Genomic DNA, 16542 nt, shown 5'->3' on the forward strand with positions numbered 1-16542 from the left:
AGAGTTAGGGCCCTTTCACACTAGCGGACCGTATGTCCGCATTTTCATCCGTTTGTTTGCGGATGAAAACGGGACATACATGGGTCCCTATGTGATTACGGGTGTCAGCAGATGAACATCCGCTGACACCCGTAATTTGTCCGCCTCCGCAAAGATCCGCATTTGCAGACGGAAGAAATCCTATTTTTCTTCCGTCTGCCGGATCGGATCAGATGAACACGGACATACGGTCCGTGTTCGTCCGATCCCCCATAGGGGAGAGCGGTGGAAACACAGGGCGGTCCCTGCACAGTGTGCGGGGACCGCCCTGTCAGCTGCCGGCTCAGCTGGGATTTTATGGAGGATCCCCGCTGAGCAAAGCGGACACACGGAGCGGATCATTACTGATCTGCTCCGTGTGAAAGGGCCCTTAAGGATTTTACGGTAAATACAAAAAATCCTATTTTTACATTTCAAAATTGCCGCTCTATTTTTGTTTATAGCGCAAAAAATTAAAACCGCAGAGGTGATCAAATGCCAACAAAAGAAAGCTCCATTTGTGGGAAAAAAAGGATGTCAATTTTGTTTGGGAGCCACGTCGCACGACTGCGCAGTTGTCAGTTAAAACGTCGCAGTGCTGAATCGTAAAAAGTGGCCTGGTCTTTGGCCAGCCAAATGGTTCGGGCTTAAGTGGTTAATAGACTCCCAGATGATTTGGACCCCCTTTCATGTGCTCACTCTTCTCCCAGTAGCTCTGAGCTCAGCGATGCTGAGATGGAGTTAGTAGAGCACCATACATGTACATTTGAGAGCTCACTCCTGTATAAGTGAGTAGTAACAGCTGGAAGTGTCTTGGCAACATCGTAGCAATAAGGCAGGAAGGGATGATGTCATCTTTGGGAATTTTTCAGTCAAGCTTCTGGAGGTACCTAAAAGGCCTACACCTAATAACAAGGGCATTATCCAGCTTCAGTCAAAGTTATCGTTGGTTTTTTTTCGGGGGGGGGGGGGTTAAAGGTGAGAACTAACAATTTAAGAAAATTCCACCCTATTATAGCAATCTAAACAGTTTTGGTTTGTGCTTTAGTTTAATACTATATCATTTATATCTGATGCTTGGCACTGTAGGGGTTATCAGCTGTATTTGTTACAGGTAAATAAATGTATCTTTTTCAGACAACTGGGCTTTTCTATACGCTCAGCGCTTGGCTGTGAAGCAGAAGCTACCATTACATGTTGTTTTCTGCTTGGTTCCGAAGTTTTTGGAGGCCACAATACGTCATTATGGTTTTATGCTGAAGGGTCTGAAAGAAGTTGCTGAGGTATATTTATAAAACACTAAATGCTACGGTATTGGTACCATGACTTTAACAGTAATCTGACCGTTTTCTCCAATTTAGGACTGTAAGGAGTTGAACATTCCTTTTCATTTGCTCATTGGTTATGCTAAGGAGGTTCTTCCAGACTTTGTGAAGAAGCACAGCATCTGTGGAGTAGTGGCGGACTTTTCTCCTCTTCGTGTCCCTATGCAGTGGGTGAAGGATGTCTCTGAACGCTTACCCAAGAATGTACCTCTAGTCCAGGTATAAAGTTTATAGTTATAATTCCAAAGTTGTATGGCTTGACCCAAATGGATGGTAAATCAGGAGGTTGCTTAAATTTCTGAAACCCCTGAGCACTTAGTGGTAAATTCTTTCAAAAAAGATTGAATTGAATGGCTTTCAGGCATCATTTGGATCAGAAGAATTGCTTTCTTGGTGCCATACATCTACAGTGCCTTGAAAAAGTATTCATACCCCTTGAGATTGTCATGTTACAACCAGAAACATAAATGGTATTTTATGTGATAGACCAACACAAAGTTGCACATAATTGTCATGTGGAAGGAAAATGATAAATGGATTTAAAAAAAAAAAATTCCAGATAAATGTGAAAAGTGTGGCGTGCATTTGTATTAAGCCCCCTTTACTCTGATACCTCTAACTTAAATCTAGTGGAACCAATTGCCTTCAGAATTCACCTAATTAGTAAATGGTCTACCTGTGTGTAATTTAATCTCGGTTATAAATACAGCTATTCTGTGAAGCCCTCAGAGAGGTTTGTTAGATAAATATGTTAAAATTATGGGGTGCATTTGTATTCAGCCCCCCTGAGTCAAAACTTTGTAGAACTTTCACTGAAATTACAGCTGCAAGTCTTTTTGGGTATGTCTCTACCAGCTTTGCACATCTAGAGTGACATTTTTGCCCATTCTTCTTTGCAAAATAGCTCAAGTTCTGTCAGGTTGGATGAAGAGCATCTGTGAACAGCAATTTTCTTGCCACAGATTCTCTATTGGATTTAGGTCTGAACTTTGACTGGGCCATCCTAAAACATGAATATGGTTTTATCTAAACGATTTTATTGTAGCTATGCCTGTATGTTTAGGGTCGTTGTCCTGCTGGAAGGTGAACCTCTGCCCCAGTCTCAAGTCTTTTACAGACTTTAACAGGTTTTCTTCTAGGATTGCCCTGTATTTGTCTCCACCCATCTTCCCATCAACTCTGACCAATTTCCCTGTCTTTGCTGAAGAAAAGCATCCCCACAACATGTTGCTGCCACCACCATGTTTCACGGTGGTGCTTCTTGTATATCAAGACATCGCTCATTTTATCAAGTCACAATAGCGGAAATGGGGGTTGGGGAATATTGAGAGGGGCGGTCACTCTCCGGGAATGTCTCCAGATTGGATTCAACAGACGCATATGCACTTAACTGGGTCAAGATGGTTCAGGTTCATATTGAGACATTGCCTGCAGGTAATTACCGATCCAGGTAAAGTATCTCCCAGGGCCTCCATCTTTCTCTAGATGCCTCCTCTGTGTTGTGAAGAGTAGCCGTTTAAATTTTCTATATGAAGGAGATCATTGACTTGTAATACCACAATGACCCAAACGGAGGTTGCATTTTCTTCCACAAAACCGACCGCTGGTTTCCCACACCATATTCAGGTGTGAACTGGCCCTGAATGTATTTTTCAACACAGGCCAATATTTAACTTTTGTTTTATATTTACAGGTAGATGCCCATAATATTGTGCCCTGCTGGATTGCCTCTGTCAAACAGGAGTATGGAGCTCGAACCATCCGCAAAAAAATACACGATCAGCTTTCTCAGTTTCTCACTGAATTCCCTCCAGTTACCAAGCATCCATATGACTCTACATTTAAGGCAGAGGTTAATGCTTATTTCATTCATTTCACTAACTGTGCAATTTTTTATTTATTTTTTTAACAGAAATTATACTGATGTGCATCGTTGCATTTCTTTTTACTGGTCAGCCTATAGATTGGGAAAAGTGCTACGCCAGTCTGGAAGTGGATCGCACAGTCAAGGAAGTAGAATGGGCAAAACCTGGGTCAAAGGCAGGAGTGGACATGCTGGAAGCATTTATAACACAACGCTTAAAGTCTTTTAACTCTGACCGGAACGACCCAAATCAGCAGGGACTTAGCAACCTGTCACCTTGGTTTCACTTTGGTAAGTCATTGGAGAGATGAAAATCAAGTATTTGTGGCTAATGTGAGCCTTTCTAACATGCTTATTACTAGAAGAACATCAGCAAGTACTGAATCCCCACCAATACGTCTTCTAATTGTAATAGTTGGAAAAACACACGTTTAAAATAAGTATTGACAAACACTGGCATAACTTCTTGGTAAATCTTTGTAGATAAGTACTGTTTTCCTGCCACTACTTGACTTACCACGGTGAATGAGAAGCAATGCTATAAGTGATGCAGCAACTATCCTACTACCCCCTACTCATTTATGTCCCTGTTTTTTTTTTTTTTTTTTTTTTTGTTGATAACTGAAAAGACAGCTGCTTTAGAACTGGCAACTCTTAAAAACAAAAGGACACACACAATCGCAGGCAAGAAATTATATTTCCAGTGTTAATATTTGTAACGGTCAGGGGTTAACACCGTTTACCATCTTCCATTCCTCCAACCCAAGACAGCTTCCGACACTCCAACCATCCAGCAGACCCAATCCATTCCATAAGAATTCCCCCAGAATTACGAGACATACGCTCTGTGTTCTGAGTCAAATGAATGAATACTTTTAATGGTAACTTAGCTTTCTTATATACAGTTTTAGAAACCAAGTGAACAATGAATCAACTCCACCCACAAGGCACTTCAATACACACTCTTTTAGACAATGACATTCAGTTGAGTTAATTATTAGTCATCCCCCCAGACGTCCCGTCTCCGCAATAATCTATTCACTGCTACATAATGCAGGTTTCCAGGTTTAGGGTGCGTGCATGCCTCCGGGAGTCTGTCAGCAAGTCCTGGCCAATGATTCATGGCCAAGACCTGCTGATCAGCTGTGTCCAATCACAGCCCAGAATCCTGTGTTGACAATCAACATATGGCTCTGTACAGGGGGAACGATCTGTGTTTCTTATCCCTTCTTAGTAAAAAGCAGCACACATTACACATTCTTAGGCACACATTTAACCCTTTGATCGCCTTAGATGTTAACACCTTCCTAGCCAGTGTCATTATTACAGTGACAGTTTATATAGTATTATCCCTGATCACTGTATTGGTGTCACTGGTGATGTCCATGGCAGCAAGTGTCAGATTGCCTGCCGCACATCACAGTCCCCACTTTGTCACTGATCACCGCCATTAGTAGTAAAAAAAAAAATTCAATATATTATAGTTTGTAGACCCTTTAACTTTCATGCAAACCAATCGGTAAACACTTATTGGGATTTTGTTTTACCAAAGACATATAGCAAGATGCATTTTGGACAAAATTTATGAAGAAATTACATTTTTTATTTTTTACTTGAAGTTTTATAGCAGAAAATAAAAGTAAAAAATATTGATGTCTTTTCAAAATTCTTTTAATTTGTATATATTATATATAACAAAAAACCCATTGGCAAAAAATGGCCTGGTCATGAAGGGGGTAAAATATTCTTGAGCTCAACTGGTTAAAGGCTGTTAGGCTTTTGTTTGCTCCGATTTAAAGTGGTGCTAAAGTTAGAACTGCTGATAAATGGACCTTTTCGGGGACCTGGCAAATATGGAAGTCATATGATCAGCATTAACATTTTTAAAGGAAAAGTTCCCTATTTCTCTTGGCACAGATTTTCTTATATAATAGATGGTATAACTTATGTTTGAATGTGTAACACCTTTCCTATTCTGTCTCAGGCCAGCTGTCTGTGCAGAGAGCAATCCTGGAGGTACAGAAGTATCGCAGCAAGTACAAAGATTCTGTGGAGCGCTTTGTTGAGGAAGCTGTAGTGAGGAGAGAGCTGGCAGAGAACTTCTGTTATAACAACAAGAACTATGACAAAGTGGAAGGTAAATACGGCAAATACATCAGTTTTCTGAAGCTTTCTTTGGCTATTGCTGATATGTTGGCTTCCCCAAATACCCATAGTGATGCACGTAAGAAGCTGGAGTAAGCCACCAGCACTTGGAGGCATTGACTAAGGGAACATGAAATGTTTTTCACAATTACTGTCTACTTTTTACCTTTTTTGTGCTCTTTGAGAAGGTATGCTATTTTCCAGCATCAATGGCTACACTTTAGTACTAAGCAAACACCGCTTTAATTTGCTGATACCCATAGCGATAGCAGAAAGGATCTCTTATCCCCTCTTTCCTATTGCTGCTGATGTAAGCTTGTCTTAATACTGCCCCTGTTGGGCTGCATGTTGGTGCATTTAAAGGAGCAGCTTGTTCCTGACTGTGTGACCAACTGCCTTTAACAAGTTAAAGTGCCTTGAAAAGGTATTCATACCCCTTGAAATTTTACACATTTTGTCTTGTTACAACCAAAAATGGAAATGTGTGTTATACGCCGATAAATACGGTAATATGTGAAAAGTGTGACGTGCATTTGTATTCAGCCCCCTTTACTCTGATACCCCTAACTAAAATCTAGCGGAACCAACTGCCTTCAGAAGTCACCTAATTAGTAAATGGAGTCCACCTGTGTGTAATCTCTATTCTAAATACAGCTCTTCTCTGAACCCCCGAGAGGTTTGTTAGAGAACCTTAGTGAACAAACAGCATTATGAAGGCCAAGGAACACGTTGTGGGGGAGTTTAAAGCAGGGTTAGATTATAAAAAATATCCCAAGCTTTGTACATCTCACGGAGCACTGTTCAATCCGTCATCTAAAAATAGAGTATGGCACAACTGCAAACCCTACCAAGTCCACCTAAACTGGCAGGCAGGGCAAGGAAAACATCAATCAGAAGCAGCCAAGAGGCTGGTAACTCTGTAGGAGCTGCAGAGATCACAGCTCAGGTGGCAGAATTTGTCCACCGGACAATTATTAGTCATGCATTCCTCAAATCTAAAAAACGTGCAACCCACACAGTTGGTGATCCTAGCAGCTTACCTCCCAGCTGTCACTCAGAGCCAAATCAGTTACCAGTGCTCCAGCCTCCCAGTAAGTGGATGTCTTCCTGTTTAGATCTCAGTAATCGACCATACATATGGGGGATAAAATAAAGATACTGTAGCGTTGTCCTACTACCACAAAGGAAGGGGAGCTCTGTAATGGGTAAGTGGATGTGAACTTACACAACTTACACAGTGTGTAGAAAAGAGTGCCTATCTCCCCAAGCTCGTCACCCTAGCTTCTCACTGCCACAACTCTCTCCCCTCAGCGTCCGTGGAGCCGACCGCTCATGCGAAAGTAGAAGGGGCGGGGGAGGGAGAAGAAAGGGGGCACATCGCGTAATTCCGTACAACAAAGTTTAATAAAAGTTCATAAAAACCATCAATAAAAAACTCACATGGGGCAGTCTAATGGCGGTCACATATCCACGAGCGCCGCGCTCGTTTGCCGTCTGTCAGGTGCTGCTCCCAATCAGTGCTCAAAGTCCTGATGCCATTTTGTTGGAGTTGGCAAAGTAAGCTGACAGATACCGTTTCCAGCGCCATTTTGCCTGGGTCATCAAATGTGCTGGAGCACTGGTAACTGATTTGGCTCTGAGTGACAGCTGGGAGGTAAGCTGCTAGGATCACTAACGGTGTGGGTTGCACGTTTTTTGGATTCGATTGTGCTGCACATCTCTACCTATTTGACTTTGGAATCTTTCACTTCCGATCATTCACCCATCTACTTTTTTATCAGCTTTACTTGGAACTTTGGTCTTCCTCTTTTTAGTTTGATTTAATCCGGGACTGTTTTTGTGTATCCACCGAAGATTTTTCACTGTGTTTATTGTATTGCATTTCTGTCTAGGACTCATTTAATCACTGTTTTCAGGTTGTACTTTTACTGTGCATGTACATCTCATTATCTCCCAGTCCCACGGACCCATTTGCACCCTCACTCTTATCCCCCCTCCCCATTTATTAGGAGTATTTCACAGCGCAGACATCATCACTTTTTTTGCATTATCTCCTTTGTCTAAACAGGATAGACCCCTTTTTGTTTGCTGCAGTGTCCACATTCACCCTATCATTCCCCTTGCCCCCCCTTTTTCATTTATCCAACACAGAGCAGGAGTTTCACCTAGTTTTACTTAATGGAAGAGTGTCAAGAAGAAAGCCATAAAAAGTCCTGTTTGCGAGAAGCCATGTGGGGGACACAGCAAACATGTGGAAGAAGGTGCTCTGGTCAGACGAGACCAAAATTTTACTTTTTGGCCTAAAGGCAAATTGCTATGTGTGGGGTGAAAACTAACCCTGCACATCACCCTGAACACACCATCCTCACTCGGAAACATGGTGGTGGTAGCATCATGTTGTGCAGAGGCTTCTCTCCAGCAGAGATAGGGAAGCTGGTCTGAGTTGATGGGAAGAAGGATGGAGCCAAATAAATGGCAATCTTAGAAGAAAACCTGTTGGTCTGCAAAAGACTTGACTGGGGCGGAGGTTCACCTTTCAGTAGGACAACGACCCTAAACATACAGCCAGAGCTACAATGGAATGGTTTAGCGCAAAGCATATTCATGTGTTAGAATGGCCCAATCAAAGTCCAGACCTAAATCCAATTGAGAATCTGTGGCAAGACTTGAAAATTGCTCTTCACAGATGCGCTACATCCAAACTGACAGAGCTTGAGTTATTTTGCATAGAAGAATGGGTTGGACACGGCTGATCACGTGGTAAAGAGTCTCCGTGAGACTCTTTACCGAGATCGGTGTTGCGGGGTGTCAGACTGACACCCCGCAACAACGATCGCCGCGATGCGCGCCCCCGGGGGCGCGCAGCGGCTAAGAATCCTGAGGACGTCATATGACGTCCAGTCAGGATTCTACAACCACTTTGCCGACGTCAATTTGTCATTGGCGGGCGGCAAGTGGTTAATTAAATTACTTTTTGATTATTTAAATTTTTTGAGATGCAGCTGTACTTATGTAATCAATCCGTACAATAAATGTTCTTTAACCTGCTTTGTATTTTGATAACCCACTTTGATAACCCACTTAAAGTCAGAATTTTTTTTTTTTTTCATCTTAATGCATTCTCAGCCCCCTAATGCTTACCTGAGCCCATCTTGATCCAGCGATGTTGCAGAACTGTCTCAACCCGGGACTCTCCCTCCTTGATGGCAGCATGGCACCATTGGCTGCTGTCAATCAGTCAGGAGAGGGGAGGACGGGGCCGAGTCTAAATGAGCAGCAGCTCATTTCGGGTCACCCCATAGCAAGCTGCTTGCTGTGGGGGCACTTGGCGTGAGGGACTTGAAGAGGAGGATCTGGGCAGCTCTGTGCAAAACCATCACACAGAGCAGGTAAGTACAACATGTTTGTTATTTTTTAAAGGGGGTGGAAAGATTTCAAGAGATGGACTGGATTTACTAATCTGTATATTAATATGCCAAATTTTTTTATTTTTAAGGTGCTCACGATTGGGCAAAGAAATCATTAAAAGTTCATGAAAAAGACAAAAGGACTCATATATACAGCCTGGAAAAACTGGAAAATGGGAAGACTCATGATCCACTGTGGAATGCAGCACAGGTATTGAATTGTAGTTGGAGAACCCTGTATGGGTTGTCAACTGTAGGTATAACAGATCTAAACTAATGGTACAGCCTCTCCCTTAGGTGCATACATCTCTATGCATTATTGGGCTCTGCAGTAGCGTGTGTACATTGTGCAAACCTACTTATTGGCACAATAATTTTGAAGGGCATTGACCTCCTGCTTAGAATTTATTTATTTTTTGTTTAGAACGGGGTTGGTAGGCCATTGCCTAACCCCAAACCTGGAGGTCCAGCAAACCCCTTTAATTTTTCATACATCACGGGAAACAGAGCCTTTAATCGTTACATAATGGGTTATATCCACTTTCAGGTGCTGGACACTGGTGTAATCAACTAGACAGGAAGTTTCTTCTCTCTATAACCCCTCCCATACTGGGAGCTCCTCAGTTTTTTTCGCCAGTGTCGCGAATAAGGATGTGCTAAGGAAAGCTCTACTAAAAAGCCCTCGGGGGGGGGTCAAGGAGCTATGCTTTTGGATCCATCCAAGACACTTATTAATTACACTGAAATTTGATGGTACCTGGACCTCGTGGAAGCAGAGGTGTCCCCTGTATTGTCTCTCCTTTGAGGACTGGGCTCTAGGGTCCAGCACTTTCGCTATACAATGCGCAAAAGTCCTGGCAGAGTCTTTTACAAGGCCCAGGGAAGAGACCTCCTTTAAGTAGGAACCCATACCCCTGAAGGGGAGCACAACATACCCGCCGTGATGGGTGAAGATTGGTATTGTCTGGTCTTCAGCAGTCATGCGGCGGGGATAAGATAAGCTGGGAAAGATCCTAAGCAAATATCTTAAGGGCTTTTCCTTTTCAGTAGGATAAACAGTTGATTTTCACGCACCATGCTCCAGGAATAGTGTCGGCTCCTCCTCGGACAGCACACTTCTTCAGCTGCAAGCTCGGCCATGGCCAACAAGGAGGTACCTCTCACACTTGGTTCAGACGCCTGGAGCTCTCCCTGGACAGGGACACGGCAGCTTGTGGGGCACGTAAGCTTCGCTATGTGGTTGGATTTGGGCACTTCTGGACACATACTCAGCATAAAACTGTGTGAGATTAGTTGCATACTTTTATGTAGATTGCTAAACTAGCACAGTAGTATATGCATTGTTTGTACCTCTGCCTATGGCATGAGGTACATGAGACATGAGGCATGAGAGTCTTGAGGCAGCCGCACAGGTTAAGCCATTGGACCTGCCAGGCATTGCAGCCTCCCCCAACTTTGCAGCCACTCTGCACATGTCATTTTGGAAGCTTCTGCATTTGTTGGTCTATAAGGCTTCATTTCCACTGGCGTTTTTACAGCCACTTTTTTTTACAGCTTAAAAACGCCTGTCCATGTTATTTTATAAAAAAAAAAAAAATTTTCCCTGTTCGTCTTTCAGGACAGGTACTGTAGAGAGACACCGGCTCCTCCCCTCACAGGAAACACCGCCTTCCAATTAGGAATTTAAGCCTCATCCTCCCTCAGCTCCTCAGTTTATGGTGTTTCCTCCGGAGGGGAGACACCGCTTGGGGCCAAGGGCCAGACAGCTGGGGAAGCTGAGGCCAAATTTCCTGAGAAGGGGGATCCGTTCTCCCTGGGCTCAGGGCTATTTTTCTGAATCACGGCGTCCTGGCTAGCTGGGGAAGCTACTTACCCAGGACATTGCCGTGTAGCGTCCCGCGGACATTCCTGGGGTGGTTTTCAACCGCGGAGGTCTATTTTACTATTCGCACAGGGGTGGCGCTGCAGGCGGTGTGCACACTCCCTGTGAGAAATCACAGTCGGCCAGGAAGCTGGGCCGGACCGGATGACGAGTGACGTCAGTTCCGGGGGGGGCGGGCACTTCCGCCGGATACGCGTCACTGGTCCCAGACGCTGCAGTGTGAAAAGGCCTGACGCTGGGCTGGTGCGGCCTCTCTCTTCTCAGCCGTAGTGTCGGCGTTTTTGGAGGCAGTCGCGACCACATTCCTCAGCGAGATGTCGGAAGCAGAGGCTTCACGTGCACCTCCGGATGACGACAGCACCAGCCACTCTAAGGTAAGGAGAACCCTGGGGTGGTGTTCCCTTATCATGTTACAGCTTCACTGGTGATTTTGATCATTTTTTCTTCTCCTGGTGGTCGGGGAGTTTTTTCTCTGTAGTGTGTCTAGAACCCTGGTGGTGGTTGGTCCTGGAACACTCCTGGTGGTTACCTGTGTTAAGCGCTGGGCTCTTTCTCATTTAGCCTCCACTTTGCTTCTGTGTTTTTCAGAAATCCACAGAAAAATCAGCCCACAGCAAGAAGAAATGCCCTTCCTGCAGATCTTCCCTTAGTGAGAATTGGAACAAAGCACTTTGCAGGAGATGTATTGAGGGGCTGGTTAAGGAAAGGGAGGCAGAGCAGGCATCTGAATTAGCAGCTTCTATGAAAGAGCTTTCTGGCACCTTTCAATCCTTTAAAGATATCTTTGCTAATTTTCAGTTGCCCCAAAGCAGCCCTTCTGTAGCGCAACAGTCAATTCCACCCAATCCGGAGGTTCTTCCCTCTGTGAGTAGAGAGAAACCTACGGACATCAGAGAGGACGCTGAGGAGGAGCAAGATAGTGCCGCTTCTAGCTCCCAAGAGGAGTCAGATGGTGAGGGGACAGAGGCAGGGCCCTCAAAGGTCTCTCGCTACAAGCTTTCCCTTGAAGAGGTGGAAGAATTGTTAGAAACTATCCACACTACTTTAGGGATAGCTGAGGAGAAAAAGACACTGTCACTCCATGACCAGATGTATAGTGGCTTGGGAGAACAAAAGAGAAAGGTTTTCCCAGTCCATGAAGTCCTGGTCAATGCCATCAAAAAAGAGTGGCAGGATCCAGAAAGGAAACCTTTCTTCTCAAACTCGTTGAAGAGAAGATTTCCTTTTTCTGAAGAGGAGGCTTTAGTATGGAACAAATCCTCCAAATTGGATGCTGCCTTCTCGCAGGTATCCCGACATACGGACTTGGCGTTTGAGGACATGGGGGTCCTTTCAGACCCAATGGACAGGCGGATGGACTCACTGTTAAAGAAGTCCTGGGATGCTTCCCAAGGGAACCTTAAGCCAGCTATGGCAGCAACGGTGGTGGCCCGTAATCTAGAGCATTGGCTCTCACAGATCAGGGCACATATTGAAGCCGGAACGCCTAAAGAGACCATACTATCCTCTTTTCCAACTTTACTGAATGGCGTGCGGTATGTAGCGGACGCCTCAACAGAGTCAATCCGCATGTCGGCCAGGTCTGCAGCTCTATCTAATTCTGCAAGAAGAGCTCTCTGGCTCAAGACATGGCAGGGGGATAGCGCCTCAAAGGTGAAGTTGTGCGGGATCCCCCTTACAGGAGATTTATTATTTGGGCCAGGCTTAGAGGCTGTCTTAGATCGTACAGCTGATAAGAAAAAGGCTTTCCCCTTAAAGAAAAAATTTGGGGGACAAGCAAAGAAAAAATTCTGGACCCAAAAGAAGGTGGAAGTCTCAAAACCTGAGGGAAAGAAACATTTTTGGGGACAAAAGGGTAAGGGCCGTGCCGGGGCGCTTTTTCGTGCTCCTGAACAGCCCCAAAAACCTCAATGACGGAGTCAAGGTGGGAGGAAGGTTGGGGGCCTTTCTCCCACAATGGGAGCTGATCACCAGCAACCAATTCGTGCTGGGGATCATAAGGAGAGGGTACAGACTAGAGTTCTCAAGCCACCCACCCCCCATCCAGACTTTTAGTCACCAATTTACCACAGTGCAAAGAAAAATCTGTGGCCCTGCTCTCCTCTCTTCAGGAGTTGGAGGATCAGGATGTGGTGGTTCGGGTTCCATCGGAGGAAACGGGCAAGGGCTTCTACTCCCACATCTTCGTGGTCCGCAAGCCTTCCGGGAAATTCAGGCTTATACTGAATTTGAAACCTCTAAACACCTCGGTCACATACAAAAGGTTTCGGATGGATTTTATCTATTCCGTGAGGACGCTCCTCCTTCCGAACTGCTTCATGGCATCCAAAGATCTAAAGGATGCCTACCTACACATCCCAATAGCAGAATGCCATCAGAGATTTCTCAGACTGGCCGTGAGGTCCAGAGAAGGGACGTTTCACCTACAGTTCAAAGCACTCCCCTTCGGGCTCTCCTCTTCCCCCCGCATATTCACCAAAGTGATGGTGGAGGTACTAGCCTTTCTACGTCTCAAGGGCATCCTGGTGGTGGCATACCTGGACGATCTGCTATTTTTTGCAGACTCCCCGACACGGTTGTCCCAGGACCTCCAGGTTGCAAAGGAGATTCTGGAAAACCTAGGTTGGCTACTCAATCTGGAAAAATCCAGCCTGACACCCTCCCAAAGAGTCACTTTTCTGGGATATGTACTGGACTCAACCAGACAGATGACTTTTCTCCCAACAGAAAAAGTTCAGAAGGTGGACAATGTAATATCACTTCTTCAGAGAAGCGGCCAGCTTCCGATAAGGAAAGTCATGTCAGCTCTGGGGTTGTTAACATCTTCTCTTCCTGCAGTGCAGTGGGCAGGTCTGCATTACCGACCCCAGCAACTGTTCATACTGAACATTTGGGATCACAAACCGGACTCCTTGGATTCCCTGATATCCATACCGGTTCATATCAAGAGGTCCCTTTGGTGGTGGAGGAAGGGGGCGAACCTTTTACAGGGCCTGGATTGGATCTCCCCGATCTCCAGAACAGTGACAACAGATGCCAGTGGCTCCGGTTGGGGAGCACACCTGGACTCCCTTCTGACACAGGGTCGCTGGGCAAAAGAGGACTCGCAAAAATCTTCGAATTGGAGAGAACTAAAAGCGATAGAGTTAGCCCTCAAAGCCTTTCAGAAGGAGCTGCAGGGTCAGCATGTTCGAGTCAGGACAGACAACTCCTCTGCAGTAGCTTATGTCAACAAGCAGGGGGGCACCTGGAGCAAGTCCTTATGGGATCTGACAAAGTCTATTCTCATATGGGCAGAGGCCAATGTCTTGTCCCTCTCAGCCATACATCTGAAGGGAGAATTAAATCAGGTTGCAGACTTCCTCAGCAGGAAGAAACTGAGGGAGGGCGATTGGGTTCTGAATCAAGAAGTCTTCAGAGCGATCACTCAAAGATGGGGTCTTCCGGAGGTGGATTTATTCGCCTCAAGAGAAAATGCCAAGACTCGGCTCTTTTTTTCCCTAAACAGGTGGGATGGAGCTCTGGCGGTGGACGCTCTGGCCCAAACCTGGCAGTTCTCCAGGTGTTATGCTTTCCCCCCTCCGGTTCTAATACCAGCAGTCCTGAGGAAACTGCAGGGGGAGAACACAACACTGATTCTCATCGCACCTCATTGGCCCAGGAGACCATGGTTCTCTATCCTGAAAGGGTTATCGATAGAACCCCCTTGGATTCTACCAATCCGGGAGGATCTCCTTTTTACAGGGTCCAATCTGCTGCCCGCAGGTAGAGAGGTGGAATCTGGCAGCTTGGCTTCTGAGGAAGAGCTGCTGAGGGGCAAAGGGTTTTCAGAACGCCTGGTTGAAACACTCTTAAGCTGTAGAAAGAAGGAGACACAAGCCATTTACCAAAAAGTGTGGAAACGGTTTAACATCTGGTGCGCAGAAAGCTCCTTCAGTGTCAACAGCTCTGTGGCTGTTTTAGAATTTCTACAAGCTGGGGCTGATAAAGGGCTGGCAACTAGCACGCTGAAGGGTCAAGTGTCAGCACTAAGTGTATTTTTTGAAAAACAACTAGCATTTGACCCTTGGGTCTCTAGATTTTTTAAGGCTTTGAGTAGACGGAGACCTGTAAAAACCTCCAACTTCCCAGTTTGGGATCTCTCATTGGTTCTTCAGGCCTTTACAGTAGAACCATTTGAGCCTTTAGACAATTGTAGTTTAAAAGTGATCACTCTCAAAACAGTATTTTTAGTAGCGATCACTACTGCTAGGAGAGTGAGCGAACTCGAGGCCCTATCTATTAGGACCCCCTTTTTTCAAGTTTTTCCGGATCGCATCATTTTTAAGACAGATCCGGCTTTTCTACCAAAGGTAGCTTCTAATTTTCACAGGAGTCAAGAAATAACATTGCCTTCTTTTTGTTCAAATCCTGTGAGGGAACAGGAACACAAGTTTCACAACCTAGACGTTAGGAGGTGTGTCCTACAATACTTGGATTACACGAGTCAGTTCAGGAAAGCTGATTCACTATTTGTTTTGTTTTCTGGGTCCAGGAAAGGGTCCAGGGCTTCTAGACGCACGATAGCCAGGTGGTTAAGGGCAGCCATCGTTCTAGCTTATTCTTCTAGGGGAGTAGAGCCTCCACAGGGTATCAGGGCTCATTCCACCAGGGCAGTAGCAACTTCCCAAGCAGAGTGTGCTGGTGCTTCCCCGGAGCAGATCTGCAAGGCTGCACCATGGTCTAGTTTTTCAACGTTTGTAAAACATTACAGACTGGACCTACTTTCAACCAAAGACCAAACTTTTGGACGCAAAGTACTGCAAGCAGTTGTCCCACCCTAGGGTATGGTGCTCGCTTTTCCTCTCTACAGTACCTGTCCTGATAGACGAACAGGGAAAAACGGGGTTACTTACCGGTAACATCCCTTTTCCAGGAGTCTTTCAGGACAGCACTGGTACCCACCCTCTTTGTTGTAGGGGATATTATGGAAACTCATCAGACGAGGCCGTCAGGTAAGATGTAATTTTATACTTTTATGACGTGTTCTTGTGTCTCCCCAGCTGGCCGGAGGTACTCTGGAAAAACTGAGAAGCTGAGGGAGGATGAGGCTTAAATTCCTAATTGGAAGGCAGTGTTTCCTGTGAGGGGTGGAGCCGGTGTCTCTCTACAGTACCTGTCCTGAAAGACTCCTGGAAAAGGGATGTTACCGGTAAGTAACCCCGTTTTTTTTTTTTTTTTTTTGTCAGCTGGAGCTCAAAAACGCAGCGGTAGCGTTTTTGAGCGTTTTTTAATGTCTGGCGTTTTTACAGCTCTATTGCTGGAGCCACAGAACGCCCTGGTCCCGCGTTTTTTTTTACAGCTCAAAAACGCCTATGCCATTTGCAGCTCAAAAACGCCTATGTGGGCATGATGCCATAGAATAACACGGACAGGCGTTTTTAAGCTGTAAAAAACGCTCAGAAAAGTGGCTGTAAAAACGCCAGTGGAAATGATAACTGCTATAAATTACAGCCTCCTCACAAAGAGCAGAAAGCTGGGTGTGTCCCTTCCCCCTGCTCTGAATCCTCAAACAAGAGGATTAAAGTCCTGATTACTGTCAGATGACAGGGAATAGGTGCAAGCTGATGAGGCGGAGGTATCAGAAGCCTCACAAGCTCTGAAGTTTCAGCTGCAAATCTTTTACAGAAATTATTTTGCGTATAACTTCCCCTCAGCCCAGATGGCTAAAAGCCCCTGTCTCCTCCTGGGGGTTTAAAAAAATAAAAATTAATAATTCCCATAGGTTGCTTGTACCTTCCCACTTCTTTACTGCAGCTGGTTGGGCACCCGCATAGGCTGTTTTCTCCTTCTAAAAATGTGGGGGTGCACAGTTGCTGGTGCGCATTGTTGCGAAAAAGCTAAATCACATGTTTGTGGCGG

The 16542-nt window shown here is 45.2% G+C and overlaps 1 protein-coding gene across 3 annotated transcripts in view; it reads left to right on the forward strand.

Moving 5' to 3' along the window:
• Positions 1-16542, forward strand: part of LOC120936892 (deoxyribodipyrimidine photo-lyase-like) — a 42564-nt gene that overhangs the window by 11340 nt on the left and 14682 nt on the right. For all 3 annotated transcript variants that reach the window (XM_040349660.1, XM_040349661.1, XM_040349662.1), the window contains exons 3-8: positions 1156-1301; positions 1380-1562; positions 3037-3195; positions 3300-3498; positions 5192-5344; positions 8849-8970. In XM_040349660.1, the coding sequence (XP_040205594.1) occupies positions 1156-1301; positions 1380-1562; positions 3037-3195; positions 3300-3498; positions 5192-5344; positions 8849-8970 (962 nt within the window). The remainder of the gene's footprint in view (positions 1-1155; positions 1302-1379; positions 1563-3036; positions 3196-3299; positions 3499-5191; positions 5345-8848; positions 8971-16542) is intronic.

This window comes from Rana temporaria, chromosome 4, assembly GCF_905171775.1.
Source record: "Rana temporaria chromosome 4, aRanTem1.1, whole genome shotgun sequence".
Lineage (NCBI taxonomy): Eukaryota > Metazoa > Chordata > Amphibia > Anura > Ranidae > Rana > Rana temporaria.